At 35.9% G+C, this 26,468-nt stretch overlaps 1 protein-coding gene across 1 annotated transcript in view; it reads left to right on the forward strand.

Moving 5' to 3' along the window:
- Nucleotides 1–26,468, forward strand: part of LOC128661590 (glutamate decarboxylase 1-like) — a 161,829-nt gene that overhangs the window by 26,009 nt on the left and 109,352 nt on the right. The window contains exon 4 of the mRNA XM_053715827.1: nucleotides 13,485–13,597. Within this exon, the coding sequence (XP_053571802.1) occupies nucleotides 13,485–13,597 (113 nt within the window). The remainder of the gene's footprint in view (nucleotides 1–13,484; nucleotides 13,598–26,468) is intronic.

Genomic DNA, 26,468 nt, shown 5'->3' on the forward strand with positions numbered 1-26,468 from the left:
ACAAATGGCCCTATATTAGTTGTATTGGTACATTTCCAGAAGATAGGTGAAGAGTGTTTTATAGTGCTGAATGAATTTCCAAATATGTATCATTTAAATCTTTCTTTCAGCTGTTATGCTGTTGAAAAGCCATTAAGAGTCTGTACAAAATGTTCCACCTGTCCATTTGTTGTTGGGTAATATGTAAGAGTCTCCTGATATTTAACGTGTAAGTTCTCGATTAATTATAATCAAATGGAGAATCATCAAAACTTTGAAAATATTCTCTTTTATTCAGCAATGGTAGCTATAGTTGTGATGTCACATATGAGAAACTTTAAGTGTTTTTGTATAAACATCTCACAGATAAGGAATATATTTACTTCACTTAAAGTAGACAAGTCTTTAAGTTCTTTCTCCCAAAAATGACCACAGTTGTACTTATCCTCTGGTCTCAGTTGATATAAGAATCATCATGTTTAACAGTATCTTAATTCGGAGTAGGCCATCACACATGCCTCCTAGTCTTTTGCTACATGAAAACTATGACGGTTTGTTACTCAGGCAATAACAGAGGAGTTTCTGCTTGTAAAGCAGCTGGTCTAATACCCCCTCAAATGAGATGGATTTACCTTCCATCAGTTCTAAAGCTTTGTTCTCATAAGATCATATATGTTTGGTACAGAGGGGTAGATTTACTATATGTTGAGAGGACATGATTAGATATAGGGAATCGTCCTCTCGACATCGCTAAATGGAGACAGCATACTCTGCCTGCATTTATTATTGCACAAGAATTTCTAGAGAAATGCTTGTACAATGCCGCCCCCTGGTCACTGGTGGCAAATCAGCCACTAGCAGAGGCCATTAATCATCCTGATCGTATCAAATTGGGATGATTTCAATCCGCCACCTAAAAGGAAAAGCGGTCCTATAACTGTTGCCTCTTAACTTCCGTTTCAGGCCCAAAGCATTCGCTGCATCATAAATGGAGCCTAGCGTATTAACCTGTATTTTGAACATATTTTAGAATTTCTGTTAACTTATGTTTCGTTTTATGAGAAAGACTAGTCCTAAAGCCCGTTCACACGGGCCGTGTTGTGTTATATTATATTTAATATCTCTCTCTCTCTCTCTCTCTCTCTCCTCTTCTCTTCTCTTCCCGGGTCCTCGCGCTGTGGTCGGGTGGGTGGGTGCGCGTGCGATCAGCTGTGCTCTTCCACTTGCCGGGTCCTCGCGCTGCGGTCAGGTCGGGTGGGTGCGCGTGCGATCAGCTGTCTAAGGCCAAGTGTTTGTCTGTACTGCGCATGACGGCTTCAGACAAACACTTGTCTTTTATAATATAGGATGTAACAATGTACTTGAATTAGCATTTTGGGTGTGAATATATTTAATCCGATACTGGTATGCCCCAACAACAAAGCATTTATATTCAAGTTGTTTGCAGTGGCAATAAATATACCTTCTTGATGATTAAAAATAGTTAACAGAGGTCAGTGATGTTGAACGATCTGCTATAAATGTAAGATTGGCATTTTTGAATGCCCAGACAATTACTAATGCCTCACTACATAATTGGTAGTATTTTTTGGTCTCTGAAGTGTGAGTTCTGAAGAAACAAGCTACATGTTTGTATGTGACATTTGCTATAATATAAGATGGCTTGTTTGATTTTTTGAAATGTACAATTACATACATGTATTCCATTCAATTTCTGTTACCCTCCAAATATATACATTTCTGTGCAAAAGTTTTAGGTAGGTGTGAAAAAATGCTGTAAAGTAAGAATGCTTTCAAAATAGAAATGTTAATAGTTTATTTTTATCAATTAAAATGCAAAGTGAGGGAATGGGAAAAAAATCTAAATCAAATCAATATTTGGTGTGACCAACCTTTGCTTCAAAAACATCATTAATACTTCTAGGTACATTTGCAATCAGTTTTTAAGGAACTTCAAAGATAGGTTGTTCCAAACAGAATTTATCAGTTCTTCTGAAGATTTAGGCAGCCTCAGTTTCTTATTTTTTTTCATTAAGTTCCAAACATACTCAATAATGCTGAGATCAGGGCTCTGTAGGGGCCATAACATCACTTCCAGGACTCCTTGTTCTTCTTTATGCTGATGATAGTAGTTCTTAATAATGTGTGTTTGTGGTTGTTGTCATGTTGGAGAACACATTTGGAGCCAATCAGATGCCTCCATGATGGTATTGCATGATGGCTAATTATCTGCCTATACTTTTTAGTATTGAGGAGACCATTAGTTTTGACCAAATCCCCAAATCCATTTGTAAAAATGCAGCCCCAAGCCTGCAAAGAACCTACACCATGCTTCACTGTTGCCTTCAGACACTCATTATTGTACCGCTCTCCATTCCTTCGGCGAACAAACCGTTTTCTGCTGTAGCCAAATATTTCAATCCAGTGAACTTAATACCATTATTCTGCACCCCAGTTCTTGTCTTCATGCATAATTGAGTCGCTTGGCTATGCTTCCACTTCGAAGGTATGGCTTTTTGGTCACAAGTCTTTCATGAAGACCACTTCTGATCAGACTTCTCTGGGCAGTAGATTTGTGTACCAGTTTTTTCGCATGAGCGCTAACACGACTTGTACAAAAAAGCCGAACTTCGAACATTGTGAATGCATTAACATATTCCCCCATAAGCTTCAATGGAACACAAAAGGTGGAAATAAAACCTAACAGCCTTACTCGTACGCAAATCCATTAGCATTTTACAAAGTGTGCTAAGCCCTACATAAAATATTAATATTTCATATTCCAATGTTCTTCACATAGCAGAATATATCTGATGATTTTTTGGTTTTATATATATAATATATATAATTACATACAGAGAGAAGCTCACTCACAGGAACGAACAACTAGCTCCATACCATTGTTAGCCTGTTCTATAATGATTTACCACCTGGGTGCAACTTCTTTTAGCCCAGTAATGGTTTTCACAGAGAAGAAATTTCCTGTCATATATCAGTCTGATCCCGCCTATTATGGTCCCTTAGGAACAAACAACTAGCTCAATACTATTGTTAGCCTGTTCTATATTGATTAACTACCTAGATGCAGCTTCTTTTAGCCCAGTAAAGCTTTTTAAAAGAGTAGAACTTTTCTGTAGTATATCAGTCTGATCCTACCTATTATGGTCTGAACAAGGAACACAGCAACCCCAGACGATCATTTCAGCCTTCATTAGGCCCAGTCAGTGAGGTGTAGCCATATTCCTCTAAGCACACCGAGCAAGGAGTCCACTTCTGGTTGCTCCTTTTTCCCTTAGGGAGACTAAATACATACAGAGAGAAGCGCACTAACAGGAATGAACAACTAGTTCAACACCATTGTTAGCCTGTTCATAACAATTTACCAAATGGGTGCAGCTTCTTTTAGCCCAATAATGCTTTTCACAGAGTAGAACTTTCCTGTAGTATATGAGTCTTATCCTGCCTATTACAATCAGTCCAGTGCCAAAATACCAGGCAATTCCTCACTGAACAAGGAACACAGCAACTCCAGATGATCATTTCGGCCTTCAATGGGCCTCATCAGTGAGCTGTAGCCATATTCCTCTAAGCACACTGAGTAAGGAGTCCACTTCTGGTTGCCCCTTTTTCCCTTAGGGAGACTAAATACATACAGAGAGAAGCGCACTCACAGGAATGAACAACTAGCTCAATACTATTGTTATCCTGTTCTATTACAATTTACCACCTGGGTGTAGCTTCTTTTAGCCCAGTAATGCTTTTCACAGAGTTGAACTTTCCTGTAGTATATCAGTCTGATCCCGCCTATTACAGTCAGTCTAGCGCCAAAATACCAGGCAATTCCTCTCTGAACAAGGAACACAGCCACCCCAGACAATCGTTTCGGCTTTCGTTGATTGTGTCGGCTTTCGGCCTCAGAAGATAGAACAGACTCCCACAGCACCATGAAGTAGTCATCAAATTTTTATTGAAACAAGGACATCCAAATAGACAGGCAAAATTTTGGTTGTTTAACCCTTACTCATGCCATACAAATACATTCACAATCAAGGTTTAAATACACACCTATTGACCACAAATTTCAATATAATTCCAAAATATATACCAAATATAAAAAACCCTCTACTCAAAGTATGCTGCCAGCTAGTGGTTTTAAAACATTATCACATAAGAATGTAGCAAAATTGTAGCAACAAAAGCACTGCATAGGAAATAAAATATAAACAATATGTACAATGGAAACATCAGAAAACAATATGGCAAACATTTAACTCCTTTCAGGACAACATTTCATATTTGAAAATATTTTTCTTTGAAATTTTTCTGTATTTGCTATATATCTAAGAAAAATAGAAAAATCTTTCTCCCTATTCATCCCCTCCGGCATCATTCATTCTAATTTAGAGATCGAAAATAATTCTCTTTGTTTTCAAAGGGTCTCCCTATTACCTCCCCTCCTTGGTTTATTCACACAATTAATTAATTATCTACCAACGTAATTAGCTAATGTTGTGACCATATTTAAAAAAAAATGGGAGGATACTGGGGCTTCTCTGTTACCACATCTAATTTCATGTATAATAATTATTTATTAATTATATATACTTATTAAATATATATCAATTATACTTTTGTTTATCTTGATATTTGTGTATGTGTGTGTATGTATTTACAGACATTAAACACATATAAACACATAAATACATATGCATACATATATAAGTGCATTGGAACATGAAAAAAGTATGCAATATTCATAATTAATAAAGTGTTTAACTATGTATTTACTATAAATATTTCACATTCCAATGTTCTTCACATTGGGGAATATGTTCTGAGCATTTTTAAATAGATATCCCTAAATATAGCTGTATATATCTATACCTATATATAATTATACACCTCACTGATGCGGCCCAATAAAGGCTGAAATAATCTTCTGGGGTTGCTATGTTCCTTGTTCAGAGAGGAATTTCCTGGTATTTCGGCACTGGACTGATCTTGATAGGCTGGATCAAACTGATATACTACTGGAAAGCATTACTGGACTAAAAGCAGCTACACCCAGGTATCAAATCTCTATAGAACAGGCTAACAATGATATTGAGCTAGTTGTTCATTCCTGTGAGTGTGCTTCTCTCTGTATGTATTTAGTCTCCCTAAGGAAAAAAGGGGCAACCAGACGTGGACTCCTTGCTTAGTGTGCTTAGAGGAATATGGCTACACCTCACTGACGAGGCCCAATGAAGTCACAAAATATATATACAGCACCTTACTAGCTTTAAAGTCCATGCGCATCTTGTAACAGGGTAGCTGCAAACACCCCGTATAACTCGCAGAAGGTAGAACAGACTCCCACAGCACCATGAAGTAGTCATCAAATTTTTATTGAAACAAGGACATCCAAATAGACAGACAACGTTTCGGGTGTTTAACCCTTACTCATGCCATACAAATACATTCAGAATCACTGTTTAAATACACACCTATTTACCACAAATTTCAATATGATTCCAAACCATATACCAAATATAAAATACACACTGCTCATAGTGTGCTGCCACCTAGGGGTTTTAAAACATTATCACATAAGAATGTATCAAAATTGTAGCAACAGATGCACTGCATAGGAAACAAAATATATACAATATGTACAGTTGAAATATCAGAAAACAATATGGCAAAAATGTAATCCTTTCTGGAAAACATTTCATATTAGATATAAAGCAAATACAGAATTAATTTCAAAGAAAAATAGTTTCAAAGAAAAATAGAAAAATCTTTCTCCCTATTCATCCCCTCTGGCATCATTCATTCTAATTTAGAGATCGAAAATAATTCTCTTTATTTTAAAAGGGTCTCCCTATTACCTCCCCTCCTTGGTTTATTCACACAATCAATTATCTGCCAACGTAAGTGGCTAATATTGTGACCATATTTAAGAAAATGGGAGGATACTGGGGCTTCTCTGTTACCACATTTAATGTTGGATTTGTGTTCATTGATCCTATCACAACCCCTTCTGGTAGTTTCTCCAATGTAAATGTTTGAAGACGGGCATTTGATAAAATAAATAATATATGTCGAATTGCATGTATTATAATTATTGATTTTAAACTTCTGTCCAGAAATTTATAGATTAGTTTTTGTATCCCAATGTAATCCATATAGTAAGAAGATTGAATCGATTATCCATAAACATTGGCACATTTTGCAGCAATGCAATATAGATATAACTGAATTCAATGACTTTCTATTGATGGCATATAAAAGTGTACCTAATCTTGTGGACAAGCTAGTCAGGAGTGACATTGGGAGTAACAAAATGACTAAACAAAGATATATTACATCAGAGAATTATGGATGTTACCCATGTCTAAATTGCATAAATTGTAATTCAATGATAAGAGGCAATGAATTGTTGCACCCTTATCACCCATCAATAATTATTATACATGCAATTCGACATATATTATTTATTTTATCAAATGCCCATGTTCAAACATTTACATTGGAGAAACTACCAGAAGGGGGTGTGATAGGATCAATGAACACAAATCCAACATTAAATGTAGTAACAGAGAAGCCCCAGTATCCTCCCATTAAATATGGTCACAACATTAGCCAATTACGTTGGCAGATAATTGATTGCGTGAATAAACCAAGGAGTGGAGGTAATAGGGAGACCCTTTTAAAACAAAGAGAATTATTTTCGATCTCTAAATTAGAATGAATGATGCCAGAGGGGATGAATAGGGAGACATATTTTTCTATTTTTCTTTAAAATTAATTCTGTATTTGCTATTTATCTAATATGAAATGTTGTCCTGAAAGGAATTACATTTTTGACATATTGTTTTCTGATATTTCAATTGTACTTATTGTATATACAGTATTTTGTTTCCTATGCAGTGCATCTGTTGCTACAATTTTGATGCATTCTTATGTGATAATGTTTTTAAACCACTAGGTGGCAGCACACTATGAGTAGTGTGTTGTTTATATTTGGTATATGGTTTGAAATTATATTGAAATTTGTGGTAAATAGGTGTGTATTTAAACAGTGATTCTGAATGTATTTGTATGGCATAAGTTAGGGTTAAACACCCGAAACGTTGTCTCTCTATTTGGATGTCCTTGTTTTAATAAAAATGTGATGACTACTTCATGGTGCTGTGGAAATCTGTTCTACCTTCTGTTCTGTTCTACCTGCGAGTTATACGGGGTGTTTGCAGCTACCCTGTCCCAAGTTGCACATGGACTTTAAAGCTAGTAAGGTGCTGTATATATATTTTGTGGCTTCACTGGGCCTCGTCAATGAGGTGTAGCCATATTCCTCTAAGCACACTGAGCAAGGAGTCCACGTCTGGTTACCCCTTTTTCCCTTAGGGAGACTAAATACATACAGAGAGAAGCACACTCACAGGAATGAACAACTAGCTCAATAACGTTATTAGCCTGTTCTATAGAGATTTGGTACCTGGGTGTAGCTGCTTTTAGCCCAGTAATGCTTTTTTCATAGAGTAGAACTTTCCTGTAGTATATCAGTCTGATCCCGCCTATTACAGTCAGTCCAGCGCCGAAATACCAGGAAATTCCTCTCTGAACAAGGAACATAGCAACCCCAGACGATTATTTTGGCCTTCATTGGGCCGTATCAGTGAGGTGTATAATTATATATAGGTATAGATATATACAGCTATATTTAGGGATATCTATTTAAAAATACTTATAACATATTCCCCAATGTGAAGAACATTGGAATGTGAAATATTTACAGTAAATATATAGTTAAACACTTTATTAAATATGAATATTGCATTTTTTTTTTCATTTTCCAATGCACTTATATATATGTATACATATGTATTTATGTGTTTATATGTGTTTAATGTCTGTAAATACATATTCACACATATAAATACATAAATGCTACACACACACACACACACACACACACACACACATATATATATATATATATATATATATATAGTATATAAACATACGTACATACACATATTTAGACATGTATATGTATGTATATCTATGTTAAAACCTTTTGCCCTTTTTCTAACTTTTTAATGCATTTTTCTTTAAATTTTTAATGTTATGAGTGTAACTGTACTGTTAAATGTATTTTTCATGAGTTTTGTGCAACTCACGTAAACGTTAACCAGAGCTCTATCAGATCGCTATCCAGACGCGCTCAATTGCACTCAAGCAAACACGTTTTCTTTTAATTTGTAATATGCATCCTGCTTCTGACGTGCGCAAAGAGCTATAATAATAGCGCACCACTTGTAATATAGTCCTATATGCCTACAAAATCCCTGACTTTGTAAAAGTGTACCTAGAAGAATTTATGCTGTTTTGAAGACATAGGATGGCCACACCATAAATGCATTTGATTTAGATTTTTCTTCTGTTCACTCACTTTGGGGTCGATCCGATATAAAGCGTCGCCCGCAAAAGCCGGCGACGCCAATAATTGCGCGGATTTGGTATCCTATATACGGCGTAAGCTAGAAGTTACGCCCGTATATTTCTGCCGTCGCCCGCAGTTTTTTGGGCCATAGGCAGGTATACCAAACCCGCGCAGTTTGGTATCCAATATGCAGCGTAAGGACTTACGTGGCGAGAATGGAGAAAACTTACTCCATTTTCACCTTGCCACAAAAAGCAGCCGTAAGAAGCCTTACGCTGACTATTGGAGCCCCGTAACTCCCTAAACTAGCTGCTAAAATAAACCTAACACCTAACGCATGCGCAATGTCTATCTCCCTGTCAACCGCGATCTTCTAAAATAAACCTAACACCTAACGCATGCGCAATGTCTATCTCCCTGTCAACCGCGATCCCCCCCCCCCCCCGAAATCCCTAATAAAGTTATTACCCCCTAAAACGCCGCTCCCCGACCCCGCCGCCATCTACATAAACTAACCCCCTACTGTGAGCCCCTAAAACCGCCGCCATCTACCTTATCTATCCCGTAATCTGACCCCTTACACCGCCGCCACCTATATAAAAATTATTAACCCCTAATTTAATCTACCTACCCCGCCGCCAGCTATGTTATCTATATTAACCCTAAGTATATTATAGTTAATATAGTTATTACATTATATATATTAACTATATTAACCCTAATTATATTAGGGTTAATATAGTTAATATAGTTACTATAGTATTTATATTAACTATATTAACTCTATCTAATCCTAACACCCCTAACTAAATTTATATTAAATTAATCTAATTAATTTATAAACTAAAATATTCCTATTTAAATCTAAATACTTACCTATAAAATAAACCCTAAGATAGCTACAATATAATTAATAATTACATTGTAGCTATGTTAGGGTTAATATTTATTTTACAGGTAAATAGTTAATTATTTTAACTAGGTATAATAGCTATTAAATAGTTATTAACTATTTAATATCTACCTAGTTAAAATAATTACCCAATTACCTGTAAAATAAATACACCTACACTATCAATAAATGTAATAAACTACAAACATCTATCTAAAAATACAATTAAATTAACTAAACTAAATTACAAAAAAAAACAAACACTAAATTACAAAAAATAAAAAAAAGATTACAAGATTTTTAAGCTAATTACACCTATTCTAAGCCCCCTAATAAAATAATAAACCCCCAAAATAACAAAACTTCCCTGCCCTATTCTAAATTAAACAAATTTCAAAGCTCTTTACCTTACCAGCCCTTAAAAGGGCCTTTTGTGGGGCATGCCCCAAAGAATTCAGCTCTTTTGCATTCAATAAATACAATCCCCCCCCCCCATTACAACCCACCACCCACATACCCCTATTCTAAACCCACCCAAACCCCCCTTAAAAAATCCTAACACTACCCCCCTGAAGATCTCCCTACCTTGTCTTCACCACACCGGGCCGAACTCCTGATCCGATCCGGGCGATGTCGTCCTCCAAGCGGCAAAGAAGAAATCTTCCTCCGGCGATGTCATCCTCCAAGCGGCAAAGAAGAATTCTTCCTCCGGCGACGTCTTGAGCTCGCATTCTATTGGCTGTTCCGATCAGCCAATAGAATGCGAGCTCAATCTGATTGGCTGATTGGATCAGCCAATCGGATTGAACTTGAATCTGATTGGCTGATTCAATCAGCCAATCAGATTTTTTTAACTTAATTCCGATTGGCTGATAGAATCCTATCAGCCAATCGGAATTCGGCGGACGCCATCTTGGATGACGTCATTTAAAGGTACCTCATTCCAAGTTTAGCAATCGGCCGGGATGGATGCTCCGCGGCGGCGGAGCGAAGAAAGAAGATTGAAGATGCCGCCGGAAGAATGAAGACTTTGCTGCCGCTTGGAGGAAGACGTCGCCGGAGGAAGAATTCTTCTTTGCCGCTTGGAGGATGACATCGCCGGAGGAAGATTTCTTCTTTGCCGCTTGGAGGACGACATCGCCCGGATCGGATCAGGAGTTCGGCCCGGTGTGGTGAAGACAAGGTAGGGAGATCTTCAGGGGGGTAGTGTTAGGATTTTTTAAGGGGGGTTTGGGTGGGTTTAGAATAGGGGTATGTGGGTGGTGGGTTGTAATGGGGGGGGGGGGATTGTATTTATTGAATGCAAAAGAGCTGAATTCTTTGGGGCATGCCCCACAAAAGGCCCTTTTAAGGGCTGGTAAGGTAAAGAGCTTTGAAATTTGTTTAATTTAGAATAGGGCAGGGAAGTTTTGTTATTTTGGGGGTTTATTATTTTATTAGGGGGCTTAGAATAGGTGTAATTAGCTTAAAAATCTTGTAATCTTTTTTTTATTTTTTGTAATTTAGTGTTTGTTTTTTTTTGTAATTTAGTTTAGTTAATTTAATTGTATTTTTAGATAGATGTTTGTAGTTTATTACATTTATTGATAGTGTAGGTGTATTTATTTTACAGGTAATTGGGTAATTATTTTAACTAGGTAGATATTAAATAGTTAATAACTATTTAATAGCTATTATACCTAGTTAAAATAATTAACTATTTACCTGTAAAATAAATATTAACCCTAACATAGCTACAATGTAATTATTAATTATATTGTAGCTATCTTAGGGTTTATTTTATAGGTAAGTATTTAGATTTAAATAGGAATATTTTAGTTTATAAATTAATTAGATTAATTTAATATAAATTTAGTTAGGGGTGTTAGGGTTAGATAGAGTTAATATAGTTAATATAAATACTATAGTAACTATATTAACTATATTAACCCTAATATAATTAGGGTTAATATAGTTAATATATATAATGTAATAACTATATTAACTATAATATACTTAGGGTTAATATAGATAACATAGCTGGCGGCGGGGTAGGTAGATTAAATTAGGGGTTAATCATTTTAATAGAGATGGCGGCGGTGTAAGGGGCTTACATTAGGGGTTAATAATTGTAATATAGATGGCGGCGGTGTTAGGGGCTCACTTTAGGGGGTTATAGATATAATATAGCTGGCGGCGGGGTACGGGAGCGGCAGTTTAGGGGTTAATAGCTTTTTTTATTGTTAGGCTAGTGAGGGGGGATAGCGGATAGAGGGTTAGACAGTGCGGGCTATGTTAGGGAGGCGTGTTAGACAGTGCGGGCTATGTTAGGGAGGCGTGTTAGACAGTGCGGGTGTTTTAGACTTTAGTCAGGTTTTATAGGAGCCGGCAGATTCTAACGTGCCGCAAGTCACTGGCGACGCCAGAAATTTGTACTTACGCAGATTTCTGGACATCGCTGGTTTGTGAGACTTACGGCACGTTAGCATCTGACGGCGACTTATATGGGATGGCTCGAGTTGCGAGCTGAAACTGCGGGCGACGCCGGTCTCCTCGCTTGCGCCGCAAACTGCGATCTATATCGGATCGCGCCCTTTGTGTTTTTAACTATTCATTTTTATTAAAACCTTAAAGAAAAAAACACAAGGCAAACCTAATATGTAGTTAATCAGCTAGACATTTATGGGTTTCTATGCTACAAGCTATACAATTAGATACAAAGTGCAAATTTATAAAGCATAGTGAGTTAAGAAATGACATAAATCTATTAGTGTATTTAATAATAAAATCAGCCTCAGTGTAGAGGTAAGTGACCTTCAACAAGAAGCTAGTTTCTAAACAAGATTAAACTAAATTTGTGATTAACAGATAAACATCAAAGAAATGTAAAACACTTCAACAGTGATTAACAATTGTTAGAAAAGACACACGTGTGTTTTATATTGGGTGATTGCAGTTCTTAGTGGATATTTAACACCTTCAGATTATCCTATAGATGAGGGTATTGGAAATAAAAAAAAAATGTCCATTGTCCCTTAAATTTAATTTTCATTTTATACATTGTGTAAAAAGCATAAATTTGAATACAAACTGTGGAGCAGTGAAAAAGTGTAATTTAAAAAAAAAAAAAAAAGTGCAGTGATTACATTGTAGCAGTGTGATCCTGATCAGTGGATTATAGGTCGATAAATGATGCCGTTTCAAAAACCTGATCCAAAGTTTCAATAAAATGTCCCATGTGCCAGAGGAACCGCGGTTTCTTCAGACAAATGAGGATGATGAATCCGCTGAGTTTAGCCCCAAGATTTACCAACATGGAATAGGGCAGTCCGTGTATTGGCCATAAGCATCCGCTGGGGGCAGTATCGCACGGTATGAGCGCGATCACCACTGGCTCCGCACTGAGGACAGGTGTATCCTCGCAGCACCGGACACTGGACTCGGCCATCCGGTCCTTTCAGGCGGTGTGTGCTGTAGAATGCGGCAGATTTCCGGTTATTTATGCAGAAAGCACAGCCCTGCTTCCCCTGGCTCACCGCAGGCTGCTCGGGCTCCGAGGGGGCGGAGAGGAAACAGCTCCATTTAGGAGACACTGGCAGCATCTTGTCATCCTCCAGGTGGTCCGAGTCCGACACCATCAAGCCTCTGATAATGAGAGCGGAGAGTCCCAAATAATAATTCTGGGTGCTAAAGGCATTGCCCGCCTGTGTGGTTCCGCTATGCACTGGTAGCACCATCTTAGCTCACTAATAACGTTTCTATTACTTACTTCTTACTTTACAGCATTTTTCATAACAGCCTAAAATGTTTGTATAGTATTGTGTGTATTCATTTTATATATATATATATATATATATATATATATATATATATATATATATATATATATAGATACTGTATATATATAATTGTTTAAATGCTTAGTGAAGAAATCCACTATTTGAAATTTGGCTTTGCGCAACTTAAGTTTAGCGCTTGAGCATGATTGCCAGAACTAGTTCAAAATGGTCACAGGAGTAGATGCAACATTTTTATTTAGTAACTGGGATGAGTAATAAAGGGCTGTACTGCACCATGTTTTATTGTAACATACATGAACTAATTATATTGTTGTGCTCTTTGTTTGTTTCTGAATACATTTTATCTCTCTGATTTTGATTTACTTTACATTTGTCTCTATTTTTTCTCATCTGTAATATATTTAAGGTTTACATATGAAATAGCTCCAGTTTTTATCATCATGGAAGCCATAATTATTAAGAAAATGCACAAAATAATTGGATGGGAAGAAGATCAAGCAGATGGAATATTTTCTCCTGGTAAGGACAGTTAACCCTGAATATTAACATAAAGTAGCATAAAATTCAACCCAGTTCATTATAAATATAAAGGTCAGATTACAAATGGCACAGTAAAAAAAAAATATTTCGTTAACACCCTTAAAAGTAAACTTTTAACATGGGCAGGTTAGCACTGTAAACCGACACTGCGTTAGACTTACAGCGCTAAAGCCAAAGGTAGTTATCAATGTTTTACATTCCAATGTTTTTCTCAAGAGAATGTTCCTTTTATTTTTATATATATATATATATTTCTTTATATATCTAATGATTGTAATATGCATGCACGTTAGCACAGTCTTGATATTGCCTATCGTGACCCCAGCTCTCCACTTGTAATCTAGTCCAATGTATTTTTTAAATTAGATTTTGCAAGAAAATAGATATAATGACTAAAATGGATATAACTGCATGAACTTAAATCCCATTTTATTAATAGCATTTTATTGTCAAACAAATTGCTGTTTTCACTATGGGGCCGATTTATCAAGGGCTGAACGGCCCCTGATGCCCCTGTTTCCGCTGCCGGAAACAGCAGTTATGAAGTAGCAGTCTTAAGACCGCTGCTCCCTAACTGGTCCGCCGCCTCTGAGGCTGCGGTCTGCAATCCGCCTGATCTTATACGATCGGGTTGATTGACACCCCCTGCTAGTGGCCAATTGGCCGTGAATCTGCAGGGGGCGGCATTGCACAAGCAGTTCACCAGAACTGCTTGTGCAATGTTAAATGCCAACAACGTATGCTGTCGGCATTCAGCGATGTCTGTCTGACATGTTACACTACAGTGGATCATGTCGGACAGACAATGATAAATTGGCCCCTTTGTGTGTATCCCCTACAAGCTACCAGAGACTAAGACACATAGCTTGATTCAGATAGAGCATATGATTTAAACAACCTTCCAATTTACTACTATTATTATAATTGCACCATTCTCTTGGTATCATTTGTTAAAAGAGCAGCAATGCACTACTGTGAGCTAGCTGAACAATGGGTAAGCCAACCAAAAGAAGAATATAAGTGCAGCCACCAATCAGCAGCTAGTTCCCAGCAGTGCATTGCTGCTCCTGAGCCTACCTAGGTATGTTTTCAATAAAGGATTCCAAAGAAAGATGCAAATGAGATAATATGAATAAAAATTGGAAAGGTGTTTAAAATTACATTCTTTATCTATCTCATGAAAGATTAAGTTTGATTTTTCTATCCTGTTAACTTATGCAAAATGTAACAGAAGGTTCGGACAGTCCGTTGATAAAATCATAAACTTTATTATGCAAACATGCGTTTAAAATGCTAGAACAAGCAGTGTAGACAGAGTAGGTGTATCACCTAAGCTGGCTTACGCGTTTCGGCGTTAGCCGTAGTCATAGCCGAAACGCGTAAGCCAGCTTAGGTGATACACCTACTCTGTCTACACTGCTTGTTCTAGCATTTTAAACGCATGTGTGCATAATAAAGTTTATGATTTTATCAACGGACTGTCCGAACCTTCTGTTACATTTTGGATTCGCACCAGACAGGACAGCCCGTTGCCCCTTTGAGCCGATTGACTTTGCTTTACCGGCATCTCTACCTACACTTTGGAGCTATTGTGGATTTCTATCCTATCCCAATTGGAGTTGGGCCACACACCCCTTCTTTTTGTCGATTCCTACTGGATGCTGTTTCACTTACCCTCTACCTGTCTACGTCATCGTCCTCCCCTGTCTCGTAATCAGTTGACTGAGAACGTGGCTTGATCAATTTGGGAAAATTATCCTGCTAAGTGGCTACGCTGTGTGAGCGTTGGGAGCGGTCACATGTTTGGAGAGCTGTGACTGTCCCTGAGGCTGGCGGATACACCAGAAGCAGCCATGCAAGGAGAAGGCTTGGAGGCCAGCCTGGTCTGGAGATTAGGTGAGAAAATACTATTGGTATAACGGAACTGTAACAGCTTGATGCCCAGAGGGACTGAGTTTTTCAAAACATATATATAATGAACAGTGTGCCTAACAGTGTTTGTTATGCGGTGAAGCCAAGTATTAACACAGTTTGTGTATGACATTCCGACCTACATGGTTCATTTACTGATATGTCTGACCGATACACCCACTCTTTCTCATTACTTACTGTTAACTTATGCACCAGATAATGTTAGGTCCATAAATATTTGGACATTGATAAGGTTATAGTTATTTTTGCTGTTTAGAAATAAATATTGGAGTTAGTTATATGATGTATTTGGTGCAGATGGGCAGCTTTATTTTGAGGGTATCTACATCTAAATTGGGTGAATTACTGAGGAATTACAGCACTTTATATATGTAGTACTTTTTTTCAAAGCACCTAAAGTAATTAGACAATCAACTAGGATGCTAGTTTATGGCCAAGTTTATGGCCTGGCTATTTAAAAGCTCTGGAGTTGATTCCAAATGTGAAATTTGTATTTAGAAGATACAATTTGTATTTAGAAGATGATTCTGTAAACTCTCAATATAAGGTCCATAGAGATGCCAATGCAAGTAAAGCAGGCCATTGTCAGTAATAAACAAACTACAAATAAACCCATCAGAGAGATAGCAGAAACACTAGAAGTGACCTATTTGGTACATTCATTAAATGAAGGAACTCATCTGGCGAGCTCAGCAACAACAAAAGGCCTAGACAATCATAGAAGACATCTGTGATGTATGATGATAAAATTCTTTCCTTGGTGCAGAATAAAAACACTTCAGAAAATCTAGTCAATACAAGAACACTCTCCAGGAGGTAGACATAAGATTATGAAAGTCTGCAATCAAGACTTCATGAAAGTAAATACAGAGCGTTTACCACAAGGTGCAAACCACTGGAAAGCCTCAAGAAATGTTTAGATTACACTTCCCTTGAATCTATATAAAAAGCCTGCTCAGTCCTGAAATAATATTTTTTGGACAGAATAAACTAAAGTCAATCTATACCCCAAAGATGTGAAGAGAAGAGTATGGAGAAGGGAGGGAACGGCTTATTATCCAAAGCATACTTCATAATCCCATAACATGGGAGATGTGATATGGCATGAGGATGTATGGCTGCCAGTGGAACTGGGTAACAAGAAGTGTTCCCTCTAAGGCCAGTTTTGTAAGAGGTCAAGCAGTGAAACAGTTAATTAGAGCAGTTAGCAAACACTTTACAATACAGTCTGCAAGGTGTGGTTCCCTTCTTAACTGTTTCAGTGCTGGGCCACTCACAAAACTGTCCTTAGAGAGAACACTAGCAAGTGTTTTTTGATGATATGGCAGCTGACAGAAGCTGCAAGATTCAATCTGATTTGTATAGGTTTGTACTATTGGATCAGATTCAGCCTCATGCTTAAAAACTGAAAAGTGCTGAAAAAAGCAACCAAAGAACTTTTCGAGGCAAATAGTCTTCAAAGGCTGAGTCACTCATCTTAACTCAACCATATTAAACATGCTTTTCACTTGCTGAAGAAAAAAAAGAAAAAAAGGCAGAAAGACCCACAAACAATTTTAAACTCATATTACAAGTTGAAAGTAAACGTTATCGCTTGAGCAAAATCGCTATTTACGCCCATAATAACACCATCTAATAAAAATTATAAATAAAACAAAAATTGCACAAAAAAGTTATAAAGGCTCAAAGATATTAGGGGGTTAGAATATAAAAGCAGTCAAAGGGCTTTAACGAAGAGATACATGCATATATATATATATATATGTTTATATGTGTGTACATATGTATTTATATGTTTATATGTGTGTACATATGTATTTATATGTTTATATGTGTGTACATATGTATTTATATGTTTATATGTGTGTACATATGTATTTATGTAATTATATGTGTATATATGTATTTACAGACATATGTACACATATAAACACATAAATACATATGTACACACATATAGACATATAGTAGTGCATTAGAGCCCTTTGCAGTTAAGTAGATGAAAACATGTAAAAACATATTTATGCAATATTCATATTTAATAAAGTTTTATACTGTGTATTTACTGTAAATATTTTATAGCCCAATGTTCTGCACATATCAGAATATGCTCTATGTATTTGTAAATACATATTCCTATATATACAGTATATCTGTGTATATCTATCTATCTATCTATCTATCTATCTATCTATCTATCTATCTATCTATCTATCTATCTATATATACATACATAGGTATATATATATATATATATATATATATATATATTTTACCAAAATACCATCAGATATATGTAATCGTAATTGTAATCTAGCCTAAAATGTTTAATAAGGCACAGTGAAAATTATTATTAGGTGGCCATTCAACGAAGTTGCAGGACAACCTATTGTTATTGTCAGGATTATAATTATTATTATTATTATTAGGTGGCCATGCAACGAAGTTGCAGGACATCCTATTGTTATTGTCAGGATTATTATTTTTATTATTAGGTGGCCATGCAACGAAGTTGCAGGACAACCTATTGTTATTGTCAAGATTATTATTAGGTGGCCATGCAACGAAGTTGCAGGACAACCTATTGTTATTGTCAGGATTATTAGGTGGCCATGCAACGAAGTTGCAGGACAACCTATTGTTATTGTCAGGATTATTATTATTATTATTATTATTTTTATTATTATTATTTTTATTATTATTCCGCCAAACTTATACTATTGACCATAACTCTTGAACTGCTAATGCAAAGCTCTTGAAATCAGGTATGCTGGTACAGCCTATTGCTCTGCTACATCTCATGCAATATTGAACTCATAAGTCATAAGGTTACGCAGCCATATTGCTTTTTGCGACAAATTTCGAGAAACGCTTAATAATCATTATCTCTAGAACTGCTAATGTTACAACTTTGAAACTTGCTGTGCTCAGTGCTGCAATGAACTAGATTTGCCATAGCTCAACAGAAGTGCCTTGGTCACATGATGTAGCAGCCATCTTGCATTTTGCGAAAATCTTTAAACATCTTCTTCTCTTAAACCGCTTAGTGCAATAATGCACAATTTTGCACATATACTCCTTGCAAGGTCTTCTACCAAGTTTGTTCAAACTGCGATTTTTCCATATACAACATGGCTGCTGTGAGACATTAACCTTTTTATCGCCATTTAATTGCGTAATTTTTCACTTTATACATTAGTTTTACAATATTTAACAATATTACAGTGTAATTGACACATGATTACACATAGTCATAACCCTTAAAGACAATATTGCAGTTAAAAAATGCATTGCGCAGTCGCCGGCGTGAAAAAAAATATTTGCAAATTTTCATGAAACTTCTGCAAATTATAGAGGTCTATAGTGAGCATTAGTATGTGCAATTTGAAAGCCATACATTGCATATCTTGGCGGCCATTTTGTTTCGTATGCGCTGTTTTTAAAAACTATAAAAATCTTCTTCTCCGAAACCACTTAAGGCACACACTTGAAATTTTGTTTACAGAGTTATCTTATGACTAACATTCAGATTTGTTCAAGAGAAGTTGATAGGTCATGTGGTTTGGCAGCCATTTTCAATTGTTTAAAAACGCTTAACGATATTTTTAAATTAATAATAAAACAAAACCCGTTTTACAAAAATGCTTTATTTTTGCCATGTTTATTGACATCTATGGTGACAATTATTATGCATAATATGGAGGCTGTATATCATATGATCTGGCAGCCATTTTGTTTTATGCGAATATTTCGAAAATCTATTTTCTCTGCAACTGCTTATGTTAGAACTGTGAAACTTGCAGTATAACCTTATATTGTGACCTAGAGTCACAGTTGTTCATGTTGAAGGAATTGGTCACAAGCTGTGGCAGCCATATTGGTTTATGCGAAAATTTCGAAAACGTGTTTTCTTTCCAACCGCTAATGTTAAAGCTGTGAAATTTGCTGTAACACAAAATCTTGTGACCTAGAGTTCCATCTGATCGTGATGAAAGTATTGGTCATATGGTGGGGCAGCCATCTTGAAAAACGCAAAAATTTCGAAAATGTGTTTTCTTTCCAACTGCTAATGTTAGAATTGTAAAAACTTCTATAAAGCTTTATATTGTGACTTAGCTGCTTGTATGCAATTGCAAAATGTCGATGCGCATGGCCACCTCTATCGCTGCTTGCAGCTATATTTTTTTTTATTATTATTATTATTATTATTATTCCGCCACTTATTCAAATGCTTATAAAAACAACAGCATAACTCTAAAACTCATGAAACTTGGCACTTTGCTAAAGATCTATGCTGTGCATAATCCTATGCAAAATAAATCTCATAGGTCATGTGATCTAGCAGCCATATTGCTTTTTGCGACAAATTTTGACAACCGCTTGAAAATCTTCTTCTCCAGAACCGCTTATGTTACAGCTGTGAAACTTGCTGTGTGTACTGCTGTACTGACCTAGAATAAAGTTTGTTCAAGAGAAGTGATTTACTCACATGACCTAGCTGCCATTTTGAATTGTGCGAAAATCTTTAAACATCTTCTTCTCTGCAACCGCTAAGTGCAACAAAGCGCAATTTGCACATGTGCTCCTTGTAAGGTCCTCTACCAAGTTTGTTCAAACTGCGAATTTTCCATAATCAACATGGCTGCTATGAGCCATTCGCCTTTTTATCGCTGTTTAATTGCTTAAATTTGCACTTTATGCATTATGTTTTAACTATTTAACTATATTACAGTGTAGCAGACACATGAGTACACATAGTCATGACCCCTAAAGGCAATATTGCAGTAAAAATTTGCACTGCGCAGTTGCCTTCGTGAAATAAAACATTTGCAAATTTTCATAAAACTTCTGCAAATTGTAGAGGTCTATAGTGAGCATTAGTATGTGCAATTTGAAAGCCATACAATGCATAGTTTGGCGGCCATTTTGTTTCGTATGCGCATTTTTAAAAAACTTCAAAAATCTTCTTCTCCGAAACCGCTTATGGCACAGACTTGAAATTTTGTTTACAGAGTTATCTTATGACTAACATTCAGATTTGTTCAAGAGAAGTTGATAGGTCATGTGGTTTGGCAGCCATTTTGAATTGTTCAAAAACGCTTAACGATATTTTTAAATTAATAATAAAACAAAAACCGTTTTACAAAAATGCTTTATTTTTGCCATGTTTATTGAGATCTATGGTGACAATTATTTTGCATAATATGGAGGTTGTATATCATATGATCTGGCAGCCATTTTGTTTTATGCAATGCCATCTTGAAAAACGCAAACATTTCGAAAATGTGTTTTCTTTCCAACTGCTAATATTAGAATTGTAAAAACTTCTATAAAGCTTTATATTGTCACTTAGCTGCTTTTATGTCATTGCAATGTCGATGCGCATGGCCACCTCTATCGCTGCTTGCAGCTATATTTAGGTGGCCAGCAACAAAGTTGCAGGACAACCTATTGTTATTGTTCGGATTATTATTATTATTATTATTATTATTCTTTTTATTCCGCCAAGCTTTGTATTCAATTGCCCATAACTGCTTAACTGTTTTTGCAAAGCTCTTAAAATCAGGTATGCTGGTACAGCCTATTGCTGTGCTACATCTCTTGCAAAATTGAACTCATAAGTCACATGCTCTGGCAGCCATATTGCTTTTTGCGACAAATTTCGACAAACGCTTAAAAATCATTAGCTCTGGAACTGCTTATGTTACAACTTTGAAACTCGCTCTGCTTAGTGCTACTATGACCTGAAATTGCTATTGCTCAAGTGAAGTGCCTAGGTCACATGATGTGGCAGCCATCTTGCATTTTGCGAAAATATTCAAACATCTTCTTCTCCTAAACCGCTGAGTGCAATGACGCGCAATTTTGCACATATGCTCCTTGCAAGGTCCTCTACCAAGTTTGTTCAAATTGCGATTTTTCCATAATCAACATGGCTGCTGTGAGACATTAACCTTTTTATCGCCATTTAATTGTGTAATTTTGCACTTTATACATTAGTTTTACAATATTTAACAATATTACAGTGTAATAGACACATGATTACACATAGTCATAACCCTTAAAGACAATATTGCAGTTAAAATTCGCATTGCGCAATCGCTTTCGTGAAATAAAACATTTGCAAATTTTCATGAAACTTCTGCAAATTGTAGAGGTCTATAGTGAGCATTAGTATGTGCAATTTGAAAGCCATACATTGCATAGCTTGGCGGCCATTTTGTTTCGTATGCGCCATTTTTAAAAACAATAAAAATCTTCTTCTTCGAAACCGCTTATGGGACAGACTTGAAATTTTGTTTATAGAGTTATCTTATGACTAACATTCAGATTTGTTCAAGAGAAGTTGATACATCATGTGGTTTGGCAGCCATTTTGAATTGTTCAAAATTGCTTAACGATATATTTAAATTCATAATAAAACAAAAACCGTTTTACAAAAATGCTTTATTTTTGCCATGTTTATTGACATATCTATAGTGAGCACTATTGTGCGTAATATGGAGGCTGTATATCTTACGATCGGGCAGCCATCTTGGTTTACGCGAAAATTTCGAAAGTCTATTTTCTCTGCAACCGCTTATGTAAGAACTGTGAAATTTGCTGTACAGTCTTATATTGTTACCTAGATTCACAATTGCTCATTAGGAGAGAATCAGTCACATGATGCGGCAGCAATATCGGTTTTATGTTTATCGTAATTATTTGTAATTCAATACTTCCTCTTTTGAGTCAATTGCTCACAAAACACAAATTACTTATGCTAAACTCTTGAAATCAGGTATGCTGGTACAGCCTATTGCAATGCTACATATCATGCAATATTGAACTCATAGGTCATAAGGTTATGCAGCCATTTTGTTTTTTGCGACAAATTTCGAGAACTGCTTAATAATCTTTAGCTCTGGAACTGCTTATGTTGCAACTTTGAAACTTGCTGTGCTTAGTGATGCTATGACCTAGATTTTCCATTGCTCCACAGAAGTGATTTAGTCACATGATGTAGCAACCATCTTGCATTTTGCGAAGATCTTTAAACATCTTCTCTTAAACCGCTTAGTGCAATAAAGCGCAATTTTGCACGTATGCTCGTTGCAAGGTCCTCTACCAACATTGTTAAACTTGCGATTTTTCCATAATCAACATGACTGCTGTGAGACATTAACCTTTCTATCGCCATTTAATTGCGTAATTTTGCACTTTATACATTAGTTTTACAATATTTAACAATATTACAGTGTAATAGACACATGATTACACATAGTCATAACCCTTAAAGACAATATTGCAGTTAAAATTCGCATTGCGCAGTCGCCTTCGTGAAATAAAACATTTGCAAATTTTCATGAAACTTCTGCAAATTGTAGAGGTCTATAGTGAGCATTAGTATGTGCAATTTGAAAGCCATACATTGCATAGCTTGGAGGCTAGTTTGTTTCGCATGCGCCATTTTTAAAAACTATAAAAATCTTCTTCTCTGAAACCGCTTATGGGACAGACTTGAAATTTTGTTTATAGAGTTATCTTATGACTAACATTCAGATTTGTTCAAGAGAAGTTGATACGTCATGTGGTTTGACAGCCATTTTGAATTGTTCAAAATTGCTTAACGATATATTTAAATTCATAATAAAACAAAAACCGTTTTACAAAAATGCTTTATTTTTGCCATGTTTATTGACATCTATAGTGAGCACTATTGTGCATAATATAGAGGCTGTATATCTTACGATCGGGCAGCCATCTTGGTTTACGCGAACATTTCGAAAGTCTATTTTCTCTGCAACCGCTTATGTAAGAACTGTGAAATTTGCTGTACAGTCTTATATTGTGACCTAGAGTCACAGATGTTCATGTTGAAGGAATTAGTCACAAGCTGTGGCAGCCATATTGGTTTACGCAAAAATTTTGAAACTGTGTTTTCTTTCCAACCGCTTATGTTAAAACTGTGAAATTTGCTGTATAACCATATATTGTCACCTAAAGTTAAATTTGTTCATGTTGAAAGTATAGGTCATATGGTGTGGCAGCCATTTTAAAAAACGCAAACATTTCGAAAATGTGTTTATTTTCCAAATGCTTATGTTAGAACTGTAAACAGTTGTTATATAGCTTTATTTTGTAACATAACTACTTATATGGCATTGCAAAAATAATGCGCTGGCCACCTCTATTGCTGCTTGCAGCTATATTTATTATTATTTTTTTTATTATTATTATTCCGCCACTTATTCAAATGCTTATAAAAACAACAGCATAACTTAAAAACTCATGAAACTTGGCACTATGCTAAAGATCTATGCTGTGCATAATCCTATGCAAAATAAATCTCATAGGTCATGTGATCTAGCAGCCATATTGCTTTTTGCGACAAATTTTGACAACCGCTTGAAAATCTTCTTCTCCAGAACCGTTTATGTTACAGCTGTGAAACTTGCTGTGTGTACTGCTGTACTGACCTAGAATAAAGTTTGTTCAAGAGAAGTGATTTAGTCACATGACCTAGCTGCCATTTTGAATTGTGCGAAAATCTTTAAACATCTTCTTCTCTGCAACCGCTAAGTGCAATGAAGTGCAATTTTGCACATGTGCTCCTTGCAAGGTCCTCTACCAAGTTTGTTCAAACTGCAAATTTTCCTTAATCAACATGGCTGCTATGAGCCATTCGCCTTTTTATCGCTGTTTAATTGCGTAAATTTGCACTTTATGCTTTATGTTTACACTATTTAACTATATTACAGTGTAGCAGACACATGAGTACACATAGTCATGACCCCTAAAGGCAATATTGCAGTAAAAATTTGAACTGCGCAGTCGCCTTCGTGAAATAAAACATTTGCAAATTTTCATAAAACTTCTGCAAATTGTAGAGGTCTATAGTGAGCATTAGTATGTGCAATTTGAAAGCCATACAATGCATAGCTTGGCGGCCATTTTTTTTTCGTATGCGCGTTTTTTAAAAACTACAAAGATCTTCTTCTCCGAAACCGCATATGGCACAGACTTGAAATTTTGTTTACAGATTTATCTTATGACTAACATTCAGATTTGTTCAAGAGAAGTTGATATGTCATGTGGTTTGGCAGCCATTTTGAATTGTTCAAAAACGCTTAACGATATTTTTAAATTAATAATAAAACAAAAACCGTTTTACAAAAATGCTTTATTTTTGCCATGTTTATTGAGATCTATGGTGACAATTATTGTGCATAATATGGAGGCTGTATATCATAAGATCTGGCAGCCATTTTGTTTTATGCGAATATTTCGAAAATCTATTTTCTCTGCAACTGCTTATGTTAGAACTGTGAAACTTGCTATATAACCTTATATTGTGACCTAGAGTCACAGTTATTCATGTTGAAGGAATTGGTCACAAGCTGTGGCAGCCATATTGGTTTACTAGAAAATTTCGAAAATGTGTTTTCTTTCCAACTGCTTATGTTAAAGCTGTGAAATTTGCTGTATAACCATATATTGTCACCTAGAGTTACATCTAATCGTGATGAAAGTATTAATCATTTGGTGGGGCAGCCATCTTGAAAAACGCAAACATTTCGAAAATGTGTTTTCTTTCCAACTGCTAATGTTAGAATTGTAAAAACTTCTATAAAGCTTTATATTGGGACTTAGCTGCTTGTATGTCATTGCAATGTCGATGCGCATGGCCACCTCTATCGCTGCTTGCAGCTATATTTATTATTATTATTATTATTATTAATATTATTATTATTTTTATTATTCCGCCACTTTTTCTATTGCCCATAACTTTTGAACTGCTAAAGCAAAGCTCTTAAAATCAGGTATGCTAGTACAGCCTATTGCTCTGCTACATCTCATGCAATATTGAACTCATAGGTCATAAGGTTACGCAGCCATATTGTTTTTTGCGACAAATTTCGAGAAACGCTTAATAATCTTTAGCTCTGTTACTGCTTATGTTACAGCTTTGCAACTTGCTGTGCTCAGTGCTGCTTTGAACTAGATTTGCTGTAGCTCAAAAGAAGTGCCTTGGTCACATGATGTAGCAGCCATCTTGCATTTTGCGAAAATCTTTAAACATCTTCTTCTCTTAAACCGCTTAGTGCAATAAAGCGCAATTTTGCACATATGCTCCTTGCAAGGTCCTCTACCAAGTTTGTTAAAATTGCGATTTTTCCATAATCAACATGGCTGCTGTGAGACATTAACCTTTTTATCGCCATTTAATTGCGTAATTTTGCACTTTATACATTAGTTTTACAATATTTAACAATATTACAGTGTAATAGACACATGATTACACATAGTCATAACCCTTAAAGACAATATTGCAGTTAAAATTTGCATTGCGCAGTCGCCTTCGTGCAATAAAACATTTGCAAATTTTTATGAAACTTGTGCAAATTGTAGAGGTCTATGGTGAGCATTAGTGTGTGTAATATGAAAGCCATACATTGCATAGCTTGGCGGCCATTTTGTTTAGTATGCGCTGTTTTTAAAAACTACAAAAATCTTCTTCTCCGAAACCACTTATGGCACAGACTTTAAATTTTGTTTACAGAGTTATCTTATGACTAACATTCAGATTTGTTCAAGAGAAGTTGATAGGTCATGTGGTTTGGCAGCCATTTTGAATTGTTCAAAAACGCTTAACGAAATTTTAAAATTAATAATAAAACAAAAACCGTTTTACAAAAATGCTTTATTTTTGCCATGTGTATTGACATCTATGGTGAGCACTATTGTGCATAATATGGAAGCTCTATATCTTATGATCAGGCAGCCATCTTGGTTTACGCGAAAATAACGAAAGTCTATTTTCTCTGAAACCGCTTATGTTAGAACTATGAAATTTGCTGTATAATCTTATATTGTGACCTAGATTCATAATTGCTCATTAGGAGAGAATCAGTCACATGATGTGGCAGCAATATTA

Source organism: Bombina bombina, chromosome 5 (assembly GCF_027579735.1).
Source record: "Bombina bombina isolate aBomBom1 chromosome 5, aBomBom1.pri, whole genome shotgun sequence".
NCBI classification, from domain to species: Eukaryota; Metazoa; Chordata; class Amphibia; order Anura; family Bombinatoridae; genus Bombina; species Bombina bombina.